Source organism: Corapipo altera, unplaced genomic scaffold, assembly GCF_003945725.1.
Source record: "Corapipo altera isolate COAL_440 unplaced genomic scaffold, ASM394572v1 2b, whole genome shotgun sequence".
NCBI lineage: Eukaryota > Metazoa > Chordata > Aves > Passeriformes > Pipridae > Corapipo > Corapipo altera.
Window position 1 is genome coordinate 13,246,399 of NW_020884874.1, and position 19,828 is coordinate 13,266,226.

The following is a 19,828-nucleotide window of genomic DNA, read 5'->3' on the forward strand; positions in this document are numbered from 1 at the left end:
TCTGCCTCCTGCTGCCTCCACTGTCCATACCTGGTTTGTCACTCCAGTGCTCCAGTCTTACTCTACGCCTTTCCACAAACTTATCCTATGCCCTTCTCACACTCTTCCCCTTCCACTTCTTACTCTTATTCCCTTCCTTTTAGTGTCACCTGTCCCTCTGTATTTCTAATGCTCTTCCATCCTGAGCACTCTCCCAAAATTGCTAAGTGCCCTTGCACTTTCCAAAATAACCAAGAAAAATTATGAAACTAAAAAACAGTTAGAGGCGTCACTGCTTTCTACTGTATGCTACAGTTCTGCCCTCTGTTGCCTTTCTGTCACTTTTCAATTTTGATTTTGCGGTTTTGTGAGAAGGAACAGTGTTTTATGTCATACACGTCAAGCAAACCAGGGCAACAGCATCACTGGATCTCTCAACAACACAAAAGAAACAAACCTACACAAAAATAAGTAGAGACAAATGGAAAACTATGTTTCTTGTTTTGAACATGTCTTTTAAGAGTGATTTATGTACAGATGCAGGCACACACACATACACATATATTTCTTCCTTTTACTGTATCTTAAGTTTAGATGTCGTTTTCTTTACTTTAGCAATGAAGTCCATGGAACATACCTTCACCAATGGATTAATAACACCAACATTAGGGCTTGCATTAAACATTTTGTTGTAGTTAGTCTCCCTGTCAACTAGTTCCAGCTGATAGAACTTTTTGTCCTCCTAAAAAGAACAACAAATAGAAACTTCTTTTTATGCATTTTCAATCAGTTAGTGGCCAAATCTGCCTATAAAATGTTCTCAAATAAATTTATGCTTACATTTTAAAATAAACTGGTAATTCTAAAAATTGCATTTCATGTTTTATATATTATTATATGTCATAATTTAAATAATTTCTACTTCTGTAGTTCTACGGTCCTGAGAGTGAGCATAGCCTAATGTGTTATGTGCTAGGAAAGACTCAGTATAGTTAACTTTTGGTCTTTAATTAATTTTAATTTCCTCATTCCTTCTTGCTTCTTAATTAAGATCTAATCAGACTAACCCAAGTCATGGTGCTGTGCTCTGAATTTGGGAAACTCAGTGGATCAGGATATTGGTCTTAAAAATCTCACAGAAGAGACTATTTCGGATATGGTTTACATGGCTGGCTTATTCCAGGACTGGAGACAGAAGACATCTGATCAAGGACACACCCAAATATTTCTGTAATAATGTATTATGCTTGATTGTGGAAAACACTCTGTATCTTATTAGCTTTACTATCATGAGTAATTGGAACCACAGGAATAACGTGTTAAAGAATATGAATAACATGCTAGCAGGATTGGTTCTTTATACACATTTCAAACACTCTGAATTAGATTAACTTTTGTATCTGTCAAGATATTACACCAAGAGAGCATAGAAGTCTTACAATCAATTTCTTTATGAGTTGGTCCCGCTCTGCAATTAGGTCTTTCAGTTCTGAGATAAGCTGCAAGTCTTCTGGTCTTGATTCTCTGTTTTTATATTTTTCTTCCATTTCTTCTAAACTTTATAGAAAAGAAGAATACCCTCTTTAGCCTGATCCAGTATTAAATGATGAGTGAATAGTCGCATTTTTGATTAGTACAAAAGAGAGTTCAAGGAATAAAAACAGAAGATATCTTTCTTATCATCCTGAAGGAAATTAATTTCTATGTTCTCATTCAGCTTTAGACAGTTAAGAAACAAAACAAAACATAAAACCCCAATAACAATAACTTTTTCTCCAGCAACTAATAATCTGGGCAAAATTCTAAAAACTTAACATCATTCCTGTGCATGCAGTACTATGTGTTTGAAAAAAGCCTCTTGGAAGTCAGCCTGAAAATAAGGCATTCAAAACCACAATATGGACAAGAGAGTTACAGAAGGCATAGCTAAAATCAATTCTTATGTAAAATATAGGGACTACATAGCACTATATTTAATATTAATGTAAATTTAAAAAGGTGGCAATTCACTTTCCTAATGAGGAAAACCAACAGTATATTTTTTTTTTTTTTTAATTTTAAAAGAAGACTACTCTGATAAAGATGCATGCTTGTGATAATGGAGAAACTGGGTAGACAGAAAAAGCTGGCAGCATCTTCCTCAGTTCATGTGGAACATACTGGAACAAAGATATCCAAGAACACTGAAGACTAACAGGTAACTAACTCCTCTCCACAAAAGCAACTTAGTACCATTAGAGATGAAATAAAGGAATGAGCTGCAAAACAAAAGCAATAACACTTGGATATTAGGATATCTAGATTAAGAGAAATGTAACAACTGATAAACATTTGAAACAAAAGAAGAAATTTGAAATGCCTGGTGGGAAAGCATTAAAGGAGAGAAGTGAAATAAGCCAACTGAGAGAGGAATTGTACAAATAACTGCACAAATGTCCTTTTTACTTAAAGAACAAGTTTTGAAGACAGGACAATTTCAAATGACCATGTCTCTTTTAAACAAATACAATGTTCACGATGCTAAAGATTGTTTCCAAGGAAAATACTAAAATACTTGTCTCACATATTCAGCCCTCATGTAGATTAGCGAGCCAAGTTTCAGAACAGATTCAGGAAATTTAACAAACTTAATGAAAAAAGAAAAAAAACCCCAATCAAACGCTGAGAAAAATCTATGAATTTAAATGGTCTAACTCAAGTCAAACTTAGTTCCACAAGACACTTGGAAGTAGACATAATTTCTCACTTTAGATAAATATTTTCTCTTCAAAATCAACTATATGATTTTTACTTTGATTTGCAACTGAAAATGCAGCTAATATTAAATTGTATTGATAACCTTCAAATAACCTGTACATATTCTGATGAGATTATATAATGTATTTACATAAAACAATATGAATGAGAACAACATGACTGTTTTTACTTGCAGAGAAGGCATTTGACTCAGCAGAACAGAAATAGCCACAGCTGGCTTAATTTTTGTGCATACATTTTATGCTGGGTTAAGCTATTGTATACAGATCCCCAGAGTACAGTACATAGTTACGCATAGCTGTCATTTAATTTTCAGATACTTCAAAGAACTGGGTTTATTTTTCTATTTCAAATAGATAATTTGTAATTTAAGGACTCTAGTTGCACAGCCTGACATCCACTCTCAATTATTTTAAGATAGATTCTCCATTTCACAGAAGTTCTTGAGGCCATGCTTTAGGTGAGGCTGAACCTGGAAACAGTTACTTGAGAAATAGCTACATAAAACTCCTTTTTTTTTTTTTTTTAAATGTTTTTGCTTTTTTACATCGTTTCCTCTTTAGACAGCTTCTTGCTTCAGTGTAAGTAGAGAGATAACACACGGAAAGCCAGGTCAGGGCATCCTGGATGATGCTTCTGACTTTAGGCCAGTGGCTGCTTCCTTGCAGCTCTAAGTTGAGCAAGAACCAGGAGTAAGGAGCCAGCCAATTCAGAAAATTTCTGGACACTCCAAAGAAAACAACTAAATGTGAAAAAAACCTAGGGTAAACAGTTCCAAAGCCTAGTTCTGGTGCTCATAGGCCCCTTTCTCATACAAAATAAAGGCAGCAAACAGGAAGTAGCTTACACCTAATTTACTGAATGGCAAGTTACCACATTTATCAGGGCATAGCAGTGTGCATGTGGATGATTACAAGGCAGTGAGAACTAGAATTTTATAACCATCTTATGTGAGGACAATTTCTGAGTGCTCATTATCAAGAAAAAATTAGATGCATTTGGGCTTTATTGTTCATTTTTAACTGATATTTACTTTGAAAACTTAGAACCAATTCTTTTCTCTGCCATAAATCCTTTGTGCTGCAAATACAAATCCCTCAGTGACAAATTTGTGGCAGGAAGCCCTCAGTGCAGTATGAAAACTGTGACCAAATTGGTTACACATCACAGAGATACAGAATGAAGGATGTGAAAGACAGGAAAACAGTAGCTAGACAACATACTAACATGACTTCTGCCCAGACATGGTCTAATCCCAGGTGGCATTTTGACTATGAGAAACACTAAGTATTCTCTATGTTATGCTCATATAATCCATTTCAGATACTAACTTTCCTTTTCTTAGCAAACCTGAAAATGTTTGCACTACTCATACTATAATCTCACTTCTCAGTAGCAAATTTTATAAACTGTTTATAAACTTGTAGAAGCTCTTGCGTTCTCAAAAAAGATATACTGAAGTTTGAGAAAAAATATTTGAAGTAATGTTTTCTCCAATTTTCTAGGAACTGCACAGATTTAATATCATCCCTACCTGAAATTTTTGGTCTCAAACCCCTAACAATTTATCTCACTACATTCCCCTAAAGCTTACAGAATTGTGTTGCCTAAAGAATGCAAGACTGGGTCCCATACTTGATTGAGGTATTTGTACACCTGCACCTCTGCAATATCTTCAGGAACTTATGGATACACTCAAATGCAGCTACATACAAATTTTTTGAATGCAACAAAACTTACGAAATCTGTAAAGCTGAATTAATTTCCTTGAGCAGCTCTTGGGTCTTATTAAAATCTGCCAGCATGCTTTGTTTCTCTCTGATGTGATCTGCTGTCAAGACATCCAGCTCTTTCTCATGTTTCTTGCTTAAATCTTGCTCATGCATCCTGTTTAATTTATTTTTTGTTAAAAAAAGAGTTATTCTAAAATCAGAGTTGTTTGTTCATCATGATTTTCTGCCATGCTTCTAATGGCTTTTACACAATATCAGAAAACAAATCAGAAGGAATTACTCATTCATCAAACCCACTACTTACTGTTCTCCAATCTTCTAGCTTATTTCATGGAAAATGCATCTCCTTTAATGCTTTTTTAAATAAAGAAACATAATGAATTTGAAAAAAAAAACCACCAAAAACCAACACTTGAGCGAACTGTTACTAAAATATGCCAGAATGTATAACTGAAATGCAGCTTATGTGTATGGTAATATTCACTAAGTTTACTACTAACAGGCATAGCTTTTCCTAAAGAAGACTAAATGATATGTAACATCACTTGATTAAAAAGATAAATTAAGAATTGCAAATGGTAAAATTTCTTAAGTAAAACAATAAGCGAAACAATACACATTTGAGTTTAGAGTGAAGAAATTCATACCTGATCTGTTGGTTGGATTCACTGTGTATTCTAAGAATTTCTTTCCCTTTAAACTCTAATTCCTTTGTCAATGCACTTATATTTTCATGAAGATGCAAAATCTCTTTGTCCAGTTCAGCTATATGATGGTCTCGGTGTCTCAGTTCATCTTGCAGATCTGATATTCTGCATAAAAATTCTTTCTCCTATGACATAAGTAGCAGCATTTAAATATAAAAAAATATTTTAGATAGACTCGTGTCTCAGAAGCACAATACTTGCTTCTGTATTGTAAGCTGAGCAGAAGTTTCCATTCAATATACAATTTTTTCAGTTTTAGATGCTGATACAAATCATAATTAAAATGAAGGGGTTCTTTTTTATTGTGTACAAATGCAAAGAAAGAAGAAATAAGAGTTATGTAACAAGCAATTTCCATTTGCCAAAAAAGTTAAAACCTGTCATTGTCATTGCCAGTTAAAATTTGTATAGCTCATCACATTTTCCTTCTGCCCACACACACAATAAAAAAAACAGGTATTGCTAAGAACCAGAGGCCCGGGCATTTAGCGTTTTCTGCCTTGTCAGCATACACTCCAGAGAAACTTTTTTCCTTTACAGACCCATTCAATGGGAGAAAATTGCTCAAGTTGTATGCCCTACACGAACAAACACTGATTCAGAGGTCTCTTATCTAACAAATACATACAAGGGTCATAAATATTTTGCAGCAGAATATGTACTAAATAGTTTATGTAATATTTATATTGTTTTCAATAATAAAAGTCATTCTTTTTACATAAGAAACTACAATAAAGTTAATATCTGGGAAACGCATCTGGAGCCCATTCAACTGGCTTTGATAATGCTTCTCATCAGTTAAGAAATGTCTGTAATGAAAACAATCTTTTCCAGAGTTTTCTGTTTCCACCTATTCCACTTCTTACAGTTTCAGAATAATTAATGACCATATAGTTTGTACAGAGAGAAAAATCAGTAGATATTTCAAAGTAGTTTTAGGTATAATTGTGTTTTGTGCCTTCCTGCCTCCAGGAAATAAAATTATATCCCAATGCACAAATTTTATAGGGCATCTTTAAGAACAGACCATTAAAAATAACTATCTACCTCCCTATGTATAGACTATGTTAAAGTTATAGGAAAAAGCAGTGGAAAAGTTGCATCCACATATTTAAATATTTCAAAAAGTAGACTACTCTACATCTGTTTCAACTCTGATCCTGTGAACTGATAAGCATTCTAACACAAGAAAACACAATTACTTGCTTTGCCCTCAGTACAACTCGAGCTTGTGCTTAGCAGATCATTATACTGAGTCCAAAAGTACAGGGTATGTGGTTGGATCAAACACTGGCTCTTGTAATTTAAACTTTTTTTTCTGACACCTCCTTTAGATGTCAGACTCTAGGCTTAAACAACACATGACTGAAAATACATCCTCCTAAATCCTTCATGACAGTACTACGTTTTTGGCTCTAGTGCTAACACTTTTAAATCAGCAAGGAAGAGATAAAGAAGGGCTCATCTCTGACTGCCTCTGTTTTTCTGTAAAGGCTACGTCCAGCTAAGCCTGCTTACTCTGTTAAATATATTTCTTAAACTACTTCTTCTCCTTGGTGCTGGACTACCAGTAAATCAATCTTGAAAAGCCTATTGTACAGGTAAATAAAGAGGTAGTTTTCTGGTCTTATTACTTCCAAGAGTCTGGATTCTTCTCAATAGAGATTAAACTTTGAATTTTTAGTTACCAGTGGAAAAAGTAATAGTGTATAAAATGAAAATGAAAGATAAAAGTGAATGAATTAATTTGCTACTGAAAGCAAAGGTAGTCCATACTGTCCCTGGGGTTTTGTTCTAGGGGTTTTTTTGTGCCTTTATTTTTTTAAGAAATAGTTGCAAGCTGTTACATCATATTCTGTTTTCTTTATATGTTAATTAATCTTTTCTAATTTGGCTCCTGAGACAGAAAGAGACAGATATCTCTTAAGTTTGAAACAATCATGTTTGGTTATAAGCAACCACTTTTTTTTCCATATCGCTTAGACTTCAAAGAGAAACAGCTTTTTCCTTTTAAGTCCTGCTGGCAGTTGAAGATAAGTACAATTTTGCAAGAATGGGCACTTGCATCCTACAGCAAGCCACTGTGCTCCCAGACGGCTGCACATTTCTGAGAGGAAACTGCCTTGATACGGGAGACTTTAGTGGGCTTTGAATGAAGTTTGTAGAAGGAAAAAATGCTAAGCAAGAAAGTTCAGGAAACTGGTAGGAATGCATTAGCTGCTGGTGTCAGGTGACTTGGAAGGATTACATGTTTGTCGTTTGTTCACAACGGTTCTTTCCTCCAGCTAAGAGAAAACCAGATATTGATCATGCTGTCTTACAGTCAGTTGCCAGCCATGCTCCTTTACCTGTCGCCTGCCGATTTCTATGCTTCTTTCGAGCTCCATTTTGGCAGCTACCAGTTCTTGTTGATGGTTGTGCCTCAGCTGGTCAATTGCTGCTGCATGTTGATGATTGAGCTCTGAGCGCAAGGAAGCTGGTTACCGGGAACAAACAGAAAAGTTTATTTTGGAAATGTTTACATTAACAATAACAGTCCAGCTCCCTCTAGTATTGTGGCTGACCTAACACACTCTGTTTACACCAGCTAAGCAATTGTCCTGTCATTCTATTCCTGTTTCTTTCTGAAATGTTCTCCATCAGGTACTTTGGTCGCTTACTTCTTCAAAAACAAACTAGATAAGATAGGATAAGGGTGAGATATTTCAAAAGTGAACAGTTTGGACTTACCTGTTAATGCTTACACTGATTTTAAGAGGGACGTTTAGGTCAACACTGAATGACTTTCAGATACACTACAGTGTTATAACACACACACATACACACATATAGATGTGCATCTATATTTGCGTGAGTAGAAATAAAGTTTTTGAACCCATTTTCAAATTTGAGAACAGTATACCTAACATAGCTTTTCCTTCATCCTCCAGCTCAAATCGTAGAGTCTGAAGTTCCTGTTCCATCTCCAATTTAAAGCCTTCCATGGCTTGTTTATGTGTTTCTTTCAGTGCATGAAGTTCTTCTGAGTGCTTCTGTTGTAAACGTTCTTCTAATTCCTACGAAATCAAAATTGACAGAAGTTATTCTATACAAACTTAAAAAAATTATAAAATATTACACAATAAACAACTGAAAACAAAAAACAGGCATTGACATACTCTAGACATTTTTAAAAATGCACTAATTTACCTCATTTTCTTATCCTACTACTACATTTCTCTTTTCAGTGGCTCATGGTTATCAAGATGACCTGCACACAAAAGCCCTGTTCTGCTCACAGCTGGAAAAGATTAAAAAAACTAATCTATGGATATATGTATATTAGCAAGCACTGTAGTGAAGTGCAGATCCATAGATGGGGTTAGTGCGCACACAATACACATTTGGAGGTTTTGCTCCCTAATGACACCCACGTTTACTCCCTACTGAATTGTATGAAGCATAATGTTCCTGGTGCACGCCTTCTGGTTTGATTTTGAACAAAAGGAATCCACCTTGCGTGCTCCAAGAGCAGTCTATAATGTGAACCAAAATACATTAAGGGTGGCCAATGGGAAAACTGACTGCAAAAGGGCACTCTAGATCTGAACTTAAAAAACCTTAAGACATCCCCTCATTAAGTACCATGCACTGCCAACTTTCATTTTTAAAGATGTTTTAGTGAAGGTTTTAAAAAAATATCTTGGGAGAGACATGAAAATTATCTTGCAAGTCGCAGAACATAGCTTATACAATTTTTAACGTAATGAAAATATAAAATACATTGAAAAGGAGTCAATTGACAGAAAATACATGCAAAATTAAGTAACTGTAATAGAAAATTCTTAGAGTATACTATTAAGGGTAACAATGTCAAACTACCATAAAGAAATACGTGTGTTGATAATAATTTTACACATATATATATATATACACACCCACCTACATACATGCATATAAAGCAAGACATGAAACAACGCTAATGTCAGAGATGATTTTAAATATGCCTTGCTCAGATTTAACTGGATAACAATATTACTGTAATATATAATCTGAAAAGGAAATTTAGTAGTTACGTGGATACTGTTCTTTACTAATTCCAGCTGTGTACATAAAATGCTACAATGGCAACATTCTCTATAGAATTTGGAATAACCATATGAACATGCCTTTTGTTCTTGCTCTTTTGTTTCTTCCATGTTTTGAAAGGCAAGGATATGGGCTTCCTGAAGGGACTTATGCCTTTGCTGATGCTCCTCTTCTAATTCCTGGATCTCCTGAGTCAGCCTCTGTCGCTCCTGACTGAACTGGGCTTGTAGCTGTTGTAAAGAGCTCTGTGACTGGGAAAGCTGCATCTCCAGATTCTGCTTCAGTAAGGAGATCTAATCCACAAGAGAACAGCAAATATCTGTTAGTCATTAATACTAAAATCAACTGTAAAGAAAACATTCAAAAGAAGAAAACACTTGAAATTTTAAAGCCATTGTTAGCTGAAAGACAGACAAGCAATGTCATCCATGTATGAATTTGCTGTTAATATTATATGTCAGAGATATAATAACTACATTTTAATGATTTTGTAAGGATTATCACATTGGTTAGTTTATACTACAGCACTACCTGTAACACAATTTTTCATGGCCAGATTCTCAAAAATTATTTCTAGGTTTTATATGAAAGATCAATAAAAATGACACTATCGAGGTCTGAAATCAACCACTTGATTATTAAACTATTCTTCAGGGGAACATCCATTCTCCAAGGATAATCTTGTGCTTGGATAGGGGAGGACAGCCTGTGACATCTACATTGATGGATTTTTGTATCCTTTATCACAGATATATCACAGAATATTCTGAGTTGGAAGGGACCCACAAGGATCATCGAGTCCAAGTTTTAGGTGAATGGCCCATAGGGATATTGGACCCACAACCTTGGTGTTATTTAGCACCAGGCTCTAACCAAATGAGCTAATCTCATATATTATGGTTCTATCTTACTGGTAGTTTTCTCATTTAGAAAGAAATGGTATCATAACATTCTATATCAAAATTAAAAAGTAACACTTTTTTGTTAGCTCGGTAAGACTACGAGAGTGATTTTTATGCTTGTTTTCAAGATCTAAGATCTAAGCATTCTGAATCACAAATAACTCATTTTCTTAGAAATACCTGATGTTACAAATGATGTTTTTCATCCAACAAGTAATATAGAACACTGTATTCCTTCGAAAAATCTAATTTTATTTTTATAATAATATTATACTTTGTTCTGCACATCAGATACCATCTTTTCAGACTGAAAGTACTAAACTTGTATTCCCTTTAGAGCTAAACACAGGAGAGATACTCTCCAATTCTGGAAACAAGATTTAACCAAAAGAGAATTTTGCTACCGTGACTCAAAGGAAGGAAAATAAAATTGCCCTGTGACAAAGAATTTGAATCAGTAAGGATACTTTTGAAGCATCAGAGCATTACATAATAGGGAGTTATAAATTAAAGTCTGATAGTGTCATTTGATTCAGCATATTGTAAAACTAATTATGACTAATTAATAACGACATTGCACATCAATTTATTGCATTAGAGAACATTAGTACCCACCACTTAGCAAAACATTAATAGCAGCATACCAAGTACAACTTGCAGCATAAACATTGTTGTCAAACACGTGAGTTTAGTTTTTTTCAGAAGGACACAGCTGAAGCAGATTTGAAACAAAAAAGCTACACAAATAAAAATTAGCAGTAAAACAAGAACAAAAAAGCACTGAGGTGATGTTTTTACGGAATTATATACTGTAGTCCCCAAACCTACTTTCTAGTTGTAACAGGTCAAGGTAAGGCTCATAATTTTACACAAGAAGTTACAATTTGTTTTCCCTTGTGTGTCACTTTGCATTTATCTACACTGAATTTCATCTGCCATTTTATTGCCAAGTCCCTTGGCTTTTTACAGCCATTCTATAATTCTTCAGTGCTTTTCCCACCCTGAATAACCTTTTATAAGCTGCAAAGTTTCCCACCTTACTTATCAACAACCTGCAAAAGAAAATGTGCCGCACATCTGTTTAACTCCACTGAGAATCTTTGTTCACTGTGGTAACACCCTATTTAATACCTATTTTTCAACTAGTTATTTATCTATACAAAACCTTCCTCCCTTCTTTGTATAGCAGAATTTTAGTTTCCTCAGAAGCCCCAGAAGTTCTTGGCTGATCTCTTTCAGCAACCATGGCCAAGGCTGCCAGGCTGGTCAGACAAATCACCACAGACAGTATTTCAAAAAATAACAACTCAACCACATACTGTATTTTTTTCTTTTTACCCCTAGAAACTTCTCTGATGTGGTGAGTTTGCACCATGCAACTGCCAGCATGGCCAGCTTTGAATTTTCGTATATGCATCATCTTCTAGTCATGCAATGTGCTATTGTCTTCCTTCTCCAGGAAAAAATAATCTATATTACCTCAACTTCCATCTACTCTAATTCACTCCACATTCACTGTTGGGCCCTTCTCTCTTTCCCCACCTTTCTGAGAATTCGTACCTACCTGGGTCCTTCTCTTCATCTGTAAGCCTTGCCTTTATTTCCTCGTTCTCTTCCAGACTACACCTAGCAAAATGCAGACCCTGTCTGGAGGTCTGTTTTTCCCCTGTACTTTTAGACAACTTATGCTTCTTTAGGTTACTTTTGTTCCTATTTAACCACCATCCGTAAACTCTCAGGTTTGTTCGAGTTTTTTTTGTTTGTTTCCCTGAGACCACAACTGCAACTTGGCTCTAGAACCTCTATTCCTTCTCTTTCATCCATCCCATACTCCAGTATCTCTTCCCCTCCTCCTCCCCTCCTTTTCTCATTTTCTTCTTTCTAACTCCATTTTTAGTATCGTAGGAATCTGCACTTAGGATAGGCTTAAGAGATTATCCAGTTCAATTTATTGCACTAGGTGGGAAATTTATACACAAATTACGGTTTAAAAATCTCATCTGAAGGAAATTCCACAATTTTCACTCATATCCTGTTCCTCCTCCTCCAAGTGCCTTTAGCAGGAACACTGAGACACATTCACTAGATGAATGGTATGCCCACTCTTACTTGTCCCTTTCACCATGTTTCTCATGTCCCTCAAGTTTCTCACCATTGTCCTGGCCCGTTCACCACAACCACACCAGGAAGTACAAGTCTAGGGGAACTCCTGCTCGGTCCTGCAGAACCTCAGGCCATTTAATCACCACACTCTAACAAGCCTTTCATGATAATATTCAAATGGAGTCAACCATGGTAACTTAGCCAAATTTTTAAGATGACACGAAAAAAATGTATTTTTGGTTTGAAGTTAAATCTGTCTCTCATTTAAGTTCCTGCTCCAAACTCTGATAATTCTTAGTATACCATTTATAAACATTTTGAGCATGGGCCAAAGGTAAAACAATTTTCTTTTAATTTCCTTCTTGTAAATGCAGAAAATATTTTAATTGAGATGACCAAGAGTAGTCTGACATCTGGCCAGGAAGCCATCTTAGAAGAGACCAGGAATACGCAAGAGCAGTTCATACTTCCACCAGATTAAAGCGACTGCAAAACCACAACCTGAAATGAGTCAATGTCTGGAGATGTCTATTTGCATCAGTAGACTACACAGAAAATAAAGGACAATGAGGATTAAATGATTCTAACAAGCAAGTCAGATAAGTCTACCCATCTAATAATTTTTTTGTTGTTCAAAAGTAAAAAAAAGTTAAAAATCTGAGTCTTTTTAGAAGACCACATGATTTTCAACATTAGTTTGATTATTCAGTACATACACATATCTTTAAGATATCTTTAAAATTTTTGAGAACATTAGTGCCTTCCTTTGCATGTCTTTATACCACTCCTTCTATACATCCTTTTGAGGATTCAAAAGAAAATAGCTCTCACCACTACTCTCTGAACTTCCAATACTTTTACCCACGGTTTTCAGTGCATCAAAAACAATAGTGAGAATTTTAAAAATAAAACAGAAAGAAAGAATATTTTGGCTACAATTAAGACTTGCACTGCAAAACTGCAAATTATAATACAGCATCAATCTCATGCTTTGTAGAAAGCTCTTGCAATACACGTTTGCGCTGCCCACAAGCTTGCTTGCGTTAACAATGACATAAAAATGCTGCTTATGTTATGAGCACGTACACAGTGTTTGATGCCCAATGATACATATACAGTTACACAGATGAATGGATGCAGTACACAAGCTTTTCGTAACTAGTGGCACACGTTCTCCTCTCAAATATTACCATGTTTCCCATTTCATGGGCTAAAGATCCAAAGCAGTATTACAGGATAGGCAGGTTGATAAGTGCAAGCATGCCCTGTTCACAAGCTGTAAGTGCAAATCACTTACATTGCTGATAGATTTATGCAAAGCTTCACCGAGACAGTGCCGCTATGAAGAAAAGATCACAGGAATAAAGGGAAACATTCAGAAATCAACTAAGTAAAAGAAAAAGGGATAAGGCAGGAAGGGTAAACATAGAACATTAATTATAATTTGATCAGAGAAAAATAAGTTGAAAACCATCTGGAAAAAAAAACTAATACATTGCTTTGACTCAGTGGATAAGCTACCGAACACAGAACAGAATGATGTGGTTTCCCATGTTATGTTTCGGACACACAGAATAGCATTATCTCTTTCATATAATGTTACTATATAGTCACATATTACACAGTTGAACACTTCTGAAGTTATTTCGCTTCTCCTTTATGGCAAATAATTTTTGGCAGAAATCATTAAGTATACCAATTTGTATTCCTATCAGAAAAATTAGGGCGCAATCAACAATCAGCTGTGTCTCTGAAATATCACAAGCATATCAAACACATATTAAAGAACAAATTTCACTGCTAAAGAGCAGAAAATTAGTCAGCAAGGAAGACATTTCTATTAAAGTACTTTTATTTTTCTTGAAATTCAGAATGAGATGGGTACATAAAAGACTCATTCTTGCAAGTCTCCAGCAATAAAATGACTTAATGTACCACTTATACTAGTGTTGATTACTAATAAAAAGCAAAAAACCCCCAACATATTGTCAAGTACATGCTCTATAAAATATTATTGATCATACAAATAACATACATAATTTCGCCATCCCTGGAGGTTTTTAAGATGAGACTGGATGTGGTACTTAGTCTAGTAACCACAGCAGTGTTGGATCAAGGGTTGGACTTGATGATCTCGGAGGTCTTTTCCAACCTGATTGATTCTATGATTCATTTTTATATATATATACATATATATATATATATATATATGCCTGCATGTTTTTATATATTAATCACATGGATAAGCAAACACACATGTATAAAACAGTCATCAGAAATTAAGTGAGAGCAATTTCAAAGCCAGCATGACCACTTTCCCCTTTTGGTATAGGTCAGTCAAGAACATGGCTTTCTCCAGGAGACACCAGGTATTTTGATACCAGACTAGAAGGATACAGGTGGGAACTATTATCTAATACTTTGTCAAAATACAAAAAGAAATTGTTATTCATTCTCATGAATCTACAAAAAGGCACAACACAAAAACACATTATTGTGAAATATCCAAAATGAGCTCATTAAAATAGTAAGAGAGTTATAAGCAATAATTTTCTATGCAAGAGCGTAACACTAGGAGGCATCATACACCAGCAGACAAGACAACAGACTGGCATCTAACAGCTCCGATTCCAACACAGGATTTTGACAGTGTCAGTCTGAACAAATCAGTCTAATTTTGCTGTGCTTCCTTTCCCATCTGTTTGGTGCTGTTACAAGCAGGAATAATCTCTTGCAAAATAAATGTAAAGTCTATAGAACATTTTGGACTTAATATTTGTGGACATATCTAGGCAGCACTGCGGTACAACTAAGAAGTATTTAGATTTTACACCTGAAGCAGAAGGGTTCATATTGTTCTACACTGAAGAGAAGTTCTAAGTAAAAATACTTTTAGGAAGCTGTATCCTGAGGTCTACCCTATTATAAAAAGGCCATTTAAGACAGTTGCCCTCTGCTACTTGTAGCATAACAGATTTCTTTCACCAAGAAAGAAACTTGTCTTGCTTTGCTGTCAAACTGATCTTACAATTAAAAATACTAACATGGAATAACCATTTTAACACATGTGATTTCACCAAATTTAGAAGTTTTCTAGAGAATTAAAGTGAACTCTTGGTGAAGATTCTGCACTAAAACTTTCCAGTTAAATTTGTCACAGATTTTTTAGGCTACATCACTCAAAGTAATCTTTCTGCAACCCACATTTTCTGACAGTTAAATGAGATCAGTAAATATCTTGTCCAAAAAACATTAACTACTAACTGCTCAGATCTTATTGGCAAAACGAAAGACCATGCAAAGACCAAAAAAAGTTATATTTTAATAAAGTTGAACTTACATATTTTGCATTCCTACATATTCTAAAAAGACACACAGCAATGCTGAATACACAGTAAATACAGCTTATTTATTTTTAACAAAACCTGAAATACACAAGTACTTGACCAATCTGGAAGTCTAAGTATATCACTATTCAAAAACATTTAATTATTGGGCAGCTGGCTAAACATCAGTCTGGTAAAAAGACTGGAAAAGATGACTTAGAATTCAAACAAGAAAATCTTCAAGTATGAAAATAAGATGATTTGTAGTCAACACAGCAACAGAATAAAGACCTTTGATAACAAACTTGGGCACTAAATGCTCCTGTACAGAAATAATACTTAAGAGAAATTTTTAATGTTATTCAATCTATTATCAAATGAGATTTTGATAAAAACGTGTGCTTGTACAATATTATTGAAGGATATTTGAAAAGATTAAAACTAACCTACTTCATTTCAAAAACAGTGTTGTTTGATCACTGAAATCAAACATGAATTCACTAGGATTATTACTAAACCAGACCAGAACTTATTATTTTCATCCTTTATTATATAGTAAATCATTTTCCTAATAACTATACACAATAGAATAGGACTATAGAATTATACAGGCTGGTCAACTGGTATGGGGGCTGATTCCAGCCAAATATGTAGCAATATAATCAGATGCAGCTCCAGACTGAAAAGTATGCAAGACACCATCAGAATGCAGAACTCCAAAATAACACTGGTTTCAGTATTAATAAGAAATTCCATAAAAATTCAAAACAACCTTATGAGTATTTCCACAACAAGGTCCACGTTCTGGAGAAAAAGTGTTAAAAATCAAAAAGAATGCAGGCATAATTATTACTGTCTGTATTTCTATGATGGGGAAAGTGATGAGAAAAAAAACAAGGGAGAAGGTGGGTTTAACTAGCGCTCTATTCCTACAGGCTGGAATTCAAGGTTTGATTCGTGATGTTACTGTGGTATAAGAAACCCTTGCTCACTTCTCTTTGAAATCAGACTTTGTAGATATGGGGTGTACAAGTGAATTAATTTGCCTCTTTGAAGTACAAGAACTCCCAAAACCACATCACTATGTGGTATGTATGTATTAGCTAACCTGACTTTACTTGATTTTGCTGTCTCAATTTACAGAAGTACTATCTTCTACACCTTCAGCATATGCACAGATAAGCCTCAGGTGTAACTAAGAGAACTTCATCATGATCCAGAGGAACAGCAAAGAGAGATGCAGCAGATCTGCATCTTCATATGCAGCGTCTTTAGAACTCACTGATCACTGCAGGCTACTCAGCAGAACCAAAAGACCTTGCACACAATACATGGGACAAGATTGGTATTCCAGCCTCTTTTTCAACATTTCTCATGAAAGAGTCGAATTTTCAACTTAGTTGGGCCCATCTTGCTGCAGCAAAGCATGGATTTAGAGATTTGAAACTATTCAAGGTTTGGGTTTGCTTATTGTAATGAACAGTTGCTTGTTTTCCATCACAGGGGAAACTGTCACAGGGCCCAGAGTTGGTGATGAAACAGTGTCTTTTTTCTCGAGGAGGACATTTACTGCACCAGTGACATTTTCACATTTTCATTCAGTTACCCTGCTTTCTGCAGGACACCAACCTATTGAATGCATGGAAGTTCTCTAATTTGATTGCTTCTCTGGGCTAAAAATTACTTTAAACCGGATTAGAGAAGCTTGACACTGAGTTTCAGCATCATGCTTCATATCACCCAAACATCAATTATGTAACACTTTTTCCTTACTGACAATATCAATGTCAAATTGTGTCACAATCCAATTTTGCTGTACAGTTTACTAAATTTTCAAAATACTGCTGGCAAAATGGAATTCTTGCATAAAACTCGAGACCTTAACTTGGAAAGGTCCTACTTTATCTGTTTTATCAAAGAAGATTTAGATTGCTACACAGTCTTTGCTTCACTTGAAGAATGACCTCCCACAGATGCTGCTTACCTTTCTGAAAAAGAAACCCTGTGTGCCTCCATCAGACGTCAGTAAAAGAAACTAGTTTCTGAGGTGCCTAGCAAAGAAGCTGAAGCGACCTTTGGTTTAAGTCCATTTTATCCAGCTAATAACGACAACAAGAACCCTAAAACTCTCCCTCGAGATACGTCTTTCGTTTGAAGAGAGAGACTGATTTGTCAGCAGATGTGCAGTCTCTGGCTGTGCAGTGCTTACACGACAGATGACTCCACAGAGATTTGGAAAGCAGCTGTTTCCTACTACAACATTTTGTACTTGGCTCGAGGCTTGTGACACTCTAGAAATTGAAGAGCTACATCAAAGTTTGTCCCCTATGACTGGTAAGAAAAAGCAGCATTTAGAGCACTTTCTCTATCTCAAAACCCAACAGTTTTCTGATGAGGAAAATGAAGTATATATAGGCTATTCTGAAACGTGTGACCATCTCTGGGATCTAATTGGTCCTGATTTCCTCCTGGTTTTGTAGCAACCATGAGGGAAGGTGCTGTCTCCTGGATATCATAGGGTGGGGAGCTTATCTTGTTGTTTTAAAAAGATGGAGCTCTTCTCTTTTCCAGCTGTACGAATCTGTCAAACATCGAGGCAAAATCATAGAATGGCTTGGGTTGGCCTAGGTCTTTTGCATGTTTGTATCCATGTGGATTTTGGAATACATGTTTTTAATCTGACAAACTGCAGGTTTAATGATCAGGGGAAAAACAGGACCATTTGAACCTCCTGATAATTTTTAAAGGTTTTGGAATGATACTAGAGCTTCAGTTCATTTATTTGTCATAAAGCTGTCAGGATCTTAAAGATTATATACACACCTTGACTAATTCTTCCTGGAGTACAGAGGTATCATTGCCCTTAATCTAGAATTTCATTCATCTGCTGAATCTCAAACAAATTTTGCCCCACCTGGTAAGTTCTCTCTTGCTCCTTCCAAGGTGTGCTGTTTTTATAGGTTTTGAACCAAAAGCTACTATGAGGTAGCTATGGAGCATCTAAGAGCATCTATGGAGCAAAGAAGCTAAGGATAATGTTTTAAAACTAGATTCTTACCAGTGTCTTTATCTTACATTTAACAGAAAAACATATACAGATATAGGATTAAAATTTTGTTTGGGGGATGGTATTACTGTTGGATCTGACTTAGATTTCTATTTTCCAGTTTTGGAAGTGTAAACTTCCAAATACCAAATTAAACTCTTTACTCATGCATCATTTATTACATACAGTACTAAGAATTTAATGTTCTTTTCATCCATTGACATATAGAATTACAACAGTCTTTCCATCTCCTCCAGATTTACTGCCAAAGGAAAACTGGTGACATTAAACTTCAATTAGAAGTTTAGGATCAGATAGACAAGTTTCTTCGGATACAAAGATATCAACTTCAAACACAGCCTACATAAATTTTTAAATTCAATTAAACACAACACCATGGGATAAAAAAATAAAACCAAGATGAAATCAAAAGAGAGATGAAAAAGAAGTCCAGTAAAACATTTATTATATAACAGAGCAACAAACTCACATTTGTTAGGATTCCCACTATATCCTACTGAAAATGCTTTGAAAGCACTGATTTGTTCTGTTGCTTTTGTTTGTCTGTATTGCTGAGCAGCTCTTAATTGTAAATGGTCTTCAATGAATTTCCTCTGTTATATTCACAATCTTTTAAACAAAGAGTAAAATAATGACAAAGGCGCAGTGTGGGCTGAATGGGCTCATCAAAACTACAGGCTCATAACAAACAGTTGAATGTTAGGCATTTGTTATCATTCAAGCTTCAGATAAAACTACAGTGACCAATGTGGACAGAAAAATGCACCAACTAATCTCTGTATAGAATAGGGAGGCCAGAACAAGGAGGATTCCCTGTTGAGAAGAAGACAGTGATGAAACCAGGGAAAGCACCCTCAATAGCTGGCCCTCAGGACTGCAGCGACTCTGGACTGTGTGATTATCCACATGCTCACCATACGGTAATTTCTGACTTGCTTAAAGCATAAGTTTCCCATTTAGAATACAGGAGTACCATTCTTCTAAATCAGTGGTGAGTGGCAGGATGCACACAGACACTGCATCTAGGCAGAAACTCCCAAATCTCCACTGATTCTCTGTGAGGCCGCATGAGTTGCAGCACAGTCCCATTAAGACCACAGTTTTGAGAGCTGTAGTAACTTGTCAAAGTTTTCAAGAGTCAAAGACAGTATGCTCTTTTGGAAAAACAGTTATCTACAGATGAAAG

General features: G+C 35.5%; 1 protein-coding gene across 6 annotated transcripts in view; it reads right to left on the reverse strand.

Annotated features, from left to right (window-relative positions):
- Positions 1-19,828, reverse strand: part of FAM184A (family with sequence similarity 184 member A) — a 77,806-nt gene that overhangs the window by 6,575 nt on the left and 51,403 nt on the right. Inside the window, exons 10-17 of one of the 6 annotated variants that reach the window (XM_027634302.1) lie at positions 13,547-13,588; positions 9,325-9,537; positions 8,079-8,232; positions 7,525-7,652; positions 5,117-5,301; positions 4,477-4,623; positions 1,419-1,536; positions 617-721 (exon numbers count right to left, since the gene is read on the reverse strand). In XM_027634302.1, coding sequence (XP_027490103.1) covers positions 617-721; positions 1,419-1,536; positions 4,477-4,623; positions 5,117-5,301; positions 7,525-7,652; positions 8,079-8,232; positions 9,325-9,537; positions 13,547-13,588 — 1,092 coding nt within the window. The remainder of the gene's footprint in view (positions 1-616; positions 722-1,418; positions 1,537-4,476; positions 4,624-5,116; positions 5,302-7,524; positions 7,653-8,078; positions 8,233-9,324; positions 9,538-13,546; positions 13,589-19,828) is intronic. The other 5 variants (XM_027634303.1, XM_027634306.1, XM_027634304.1 and 2 more) reach the window with 5 other exon arrangements.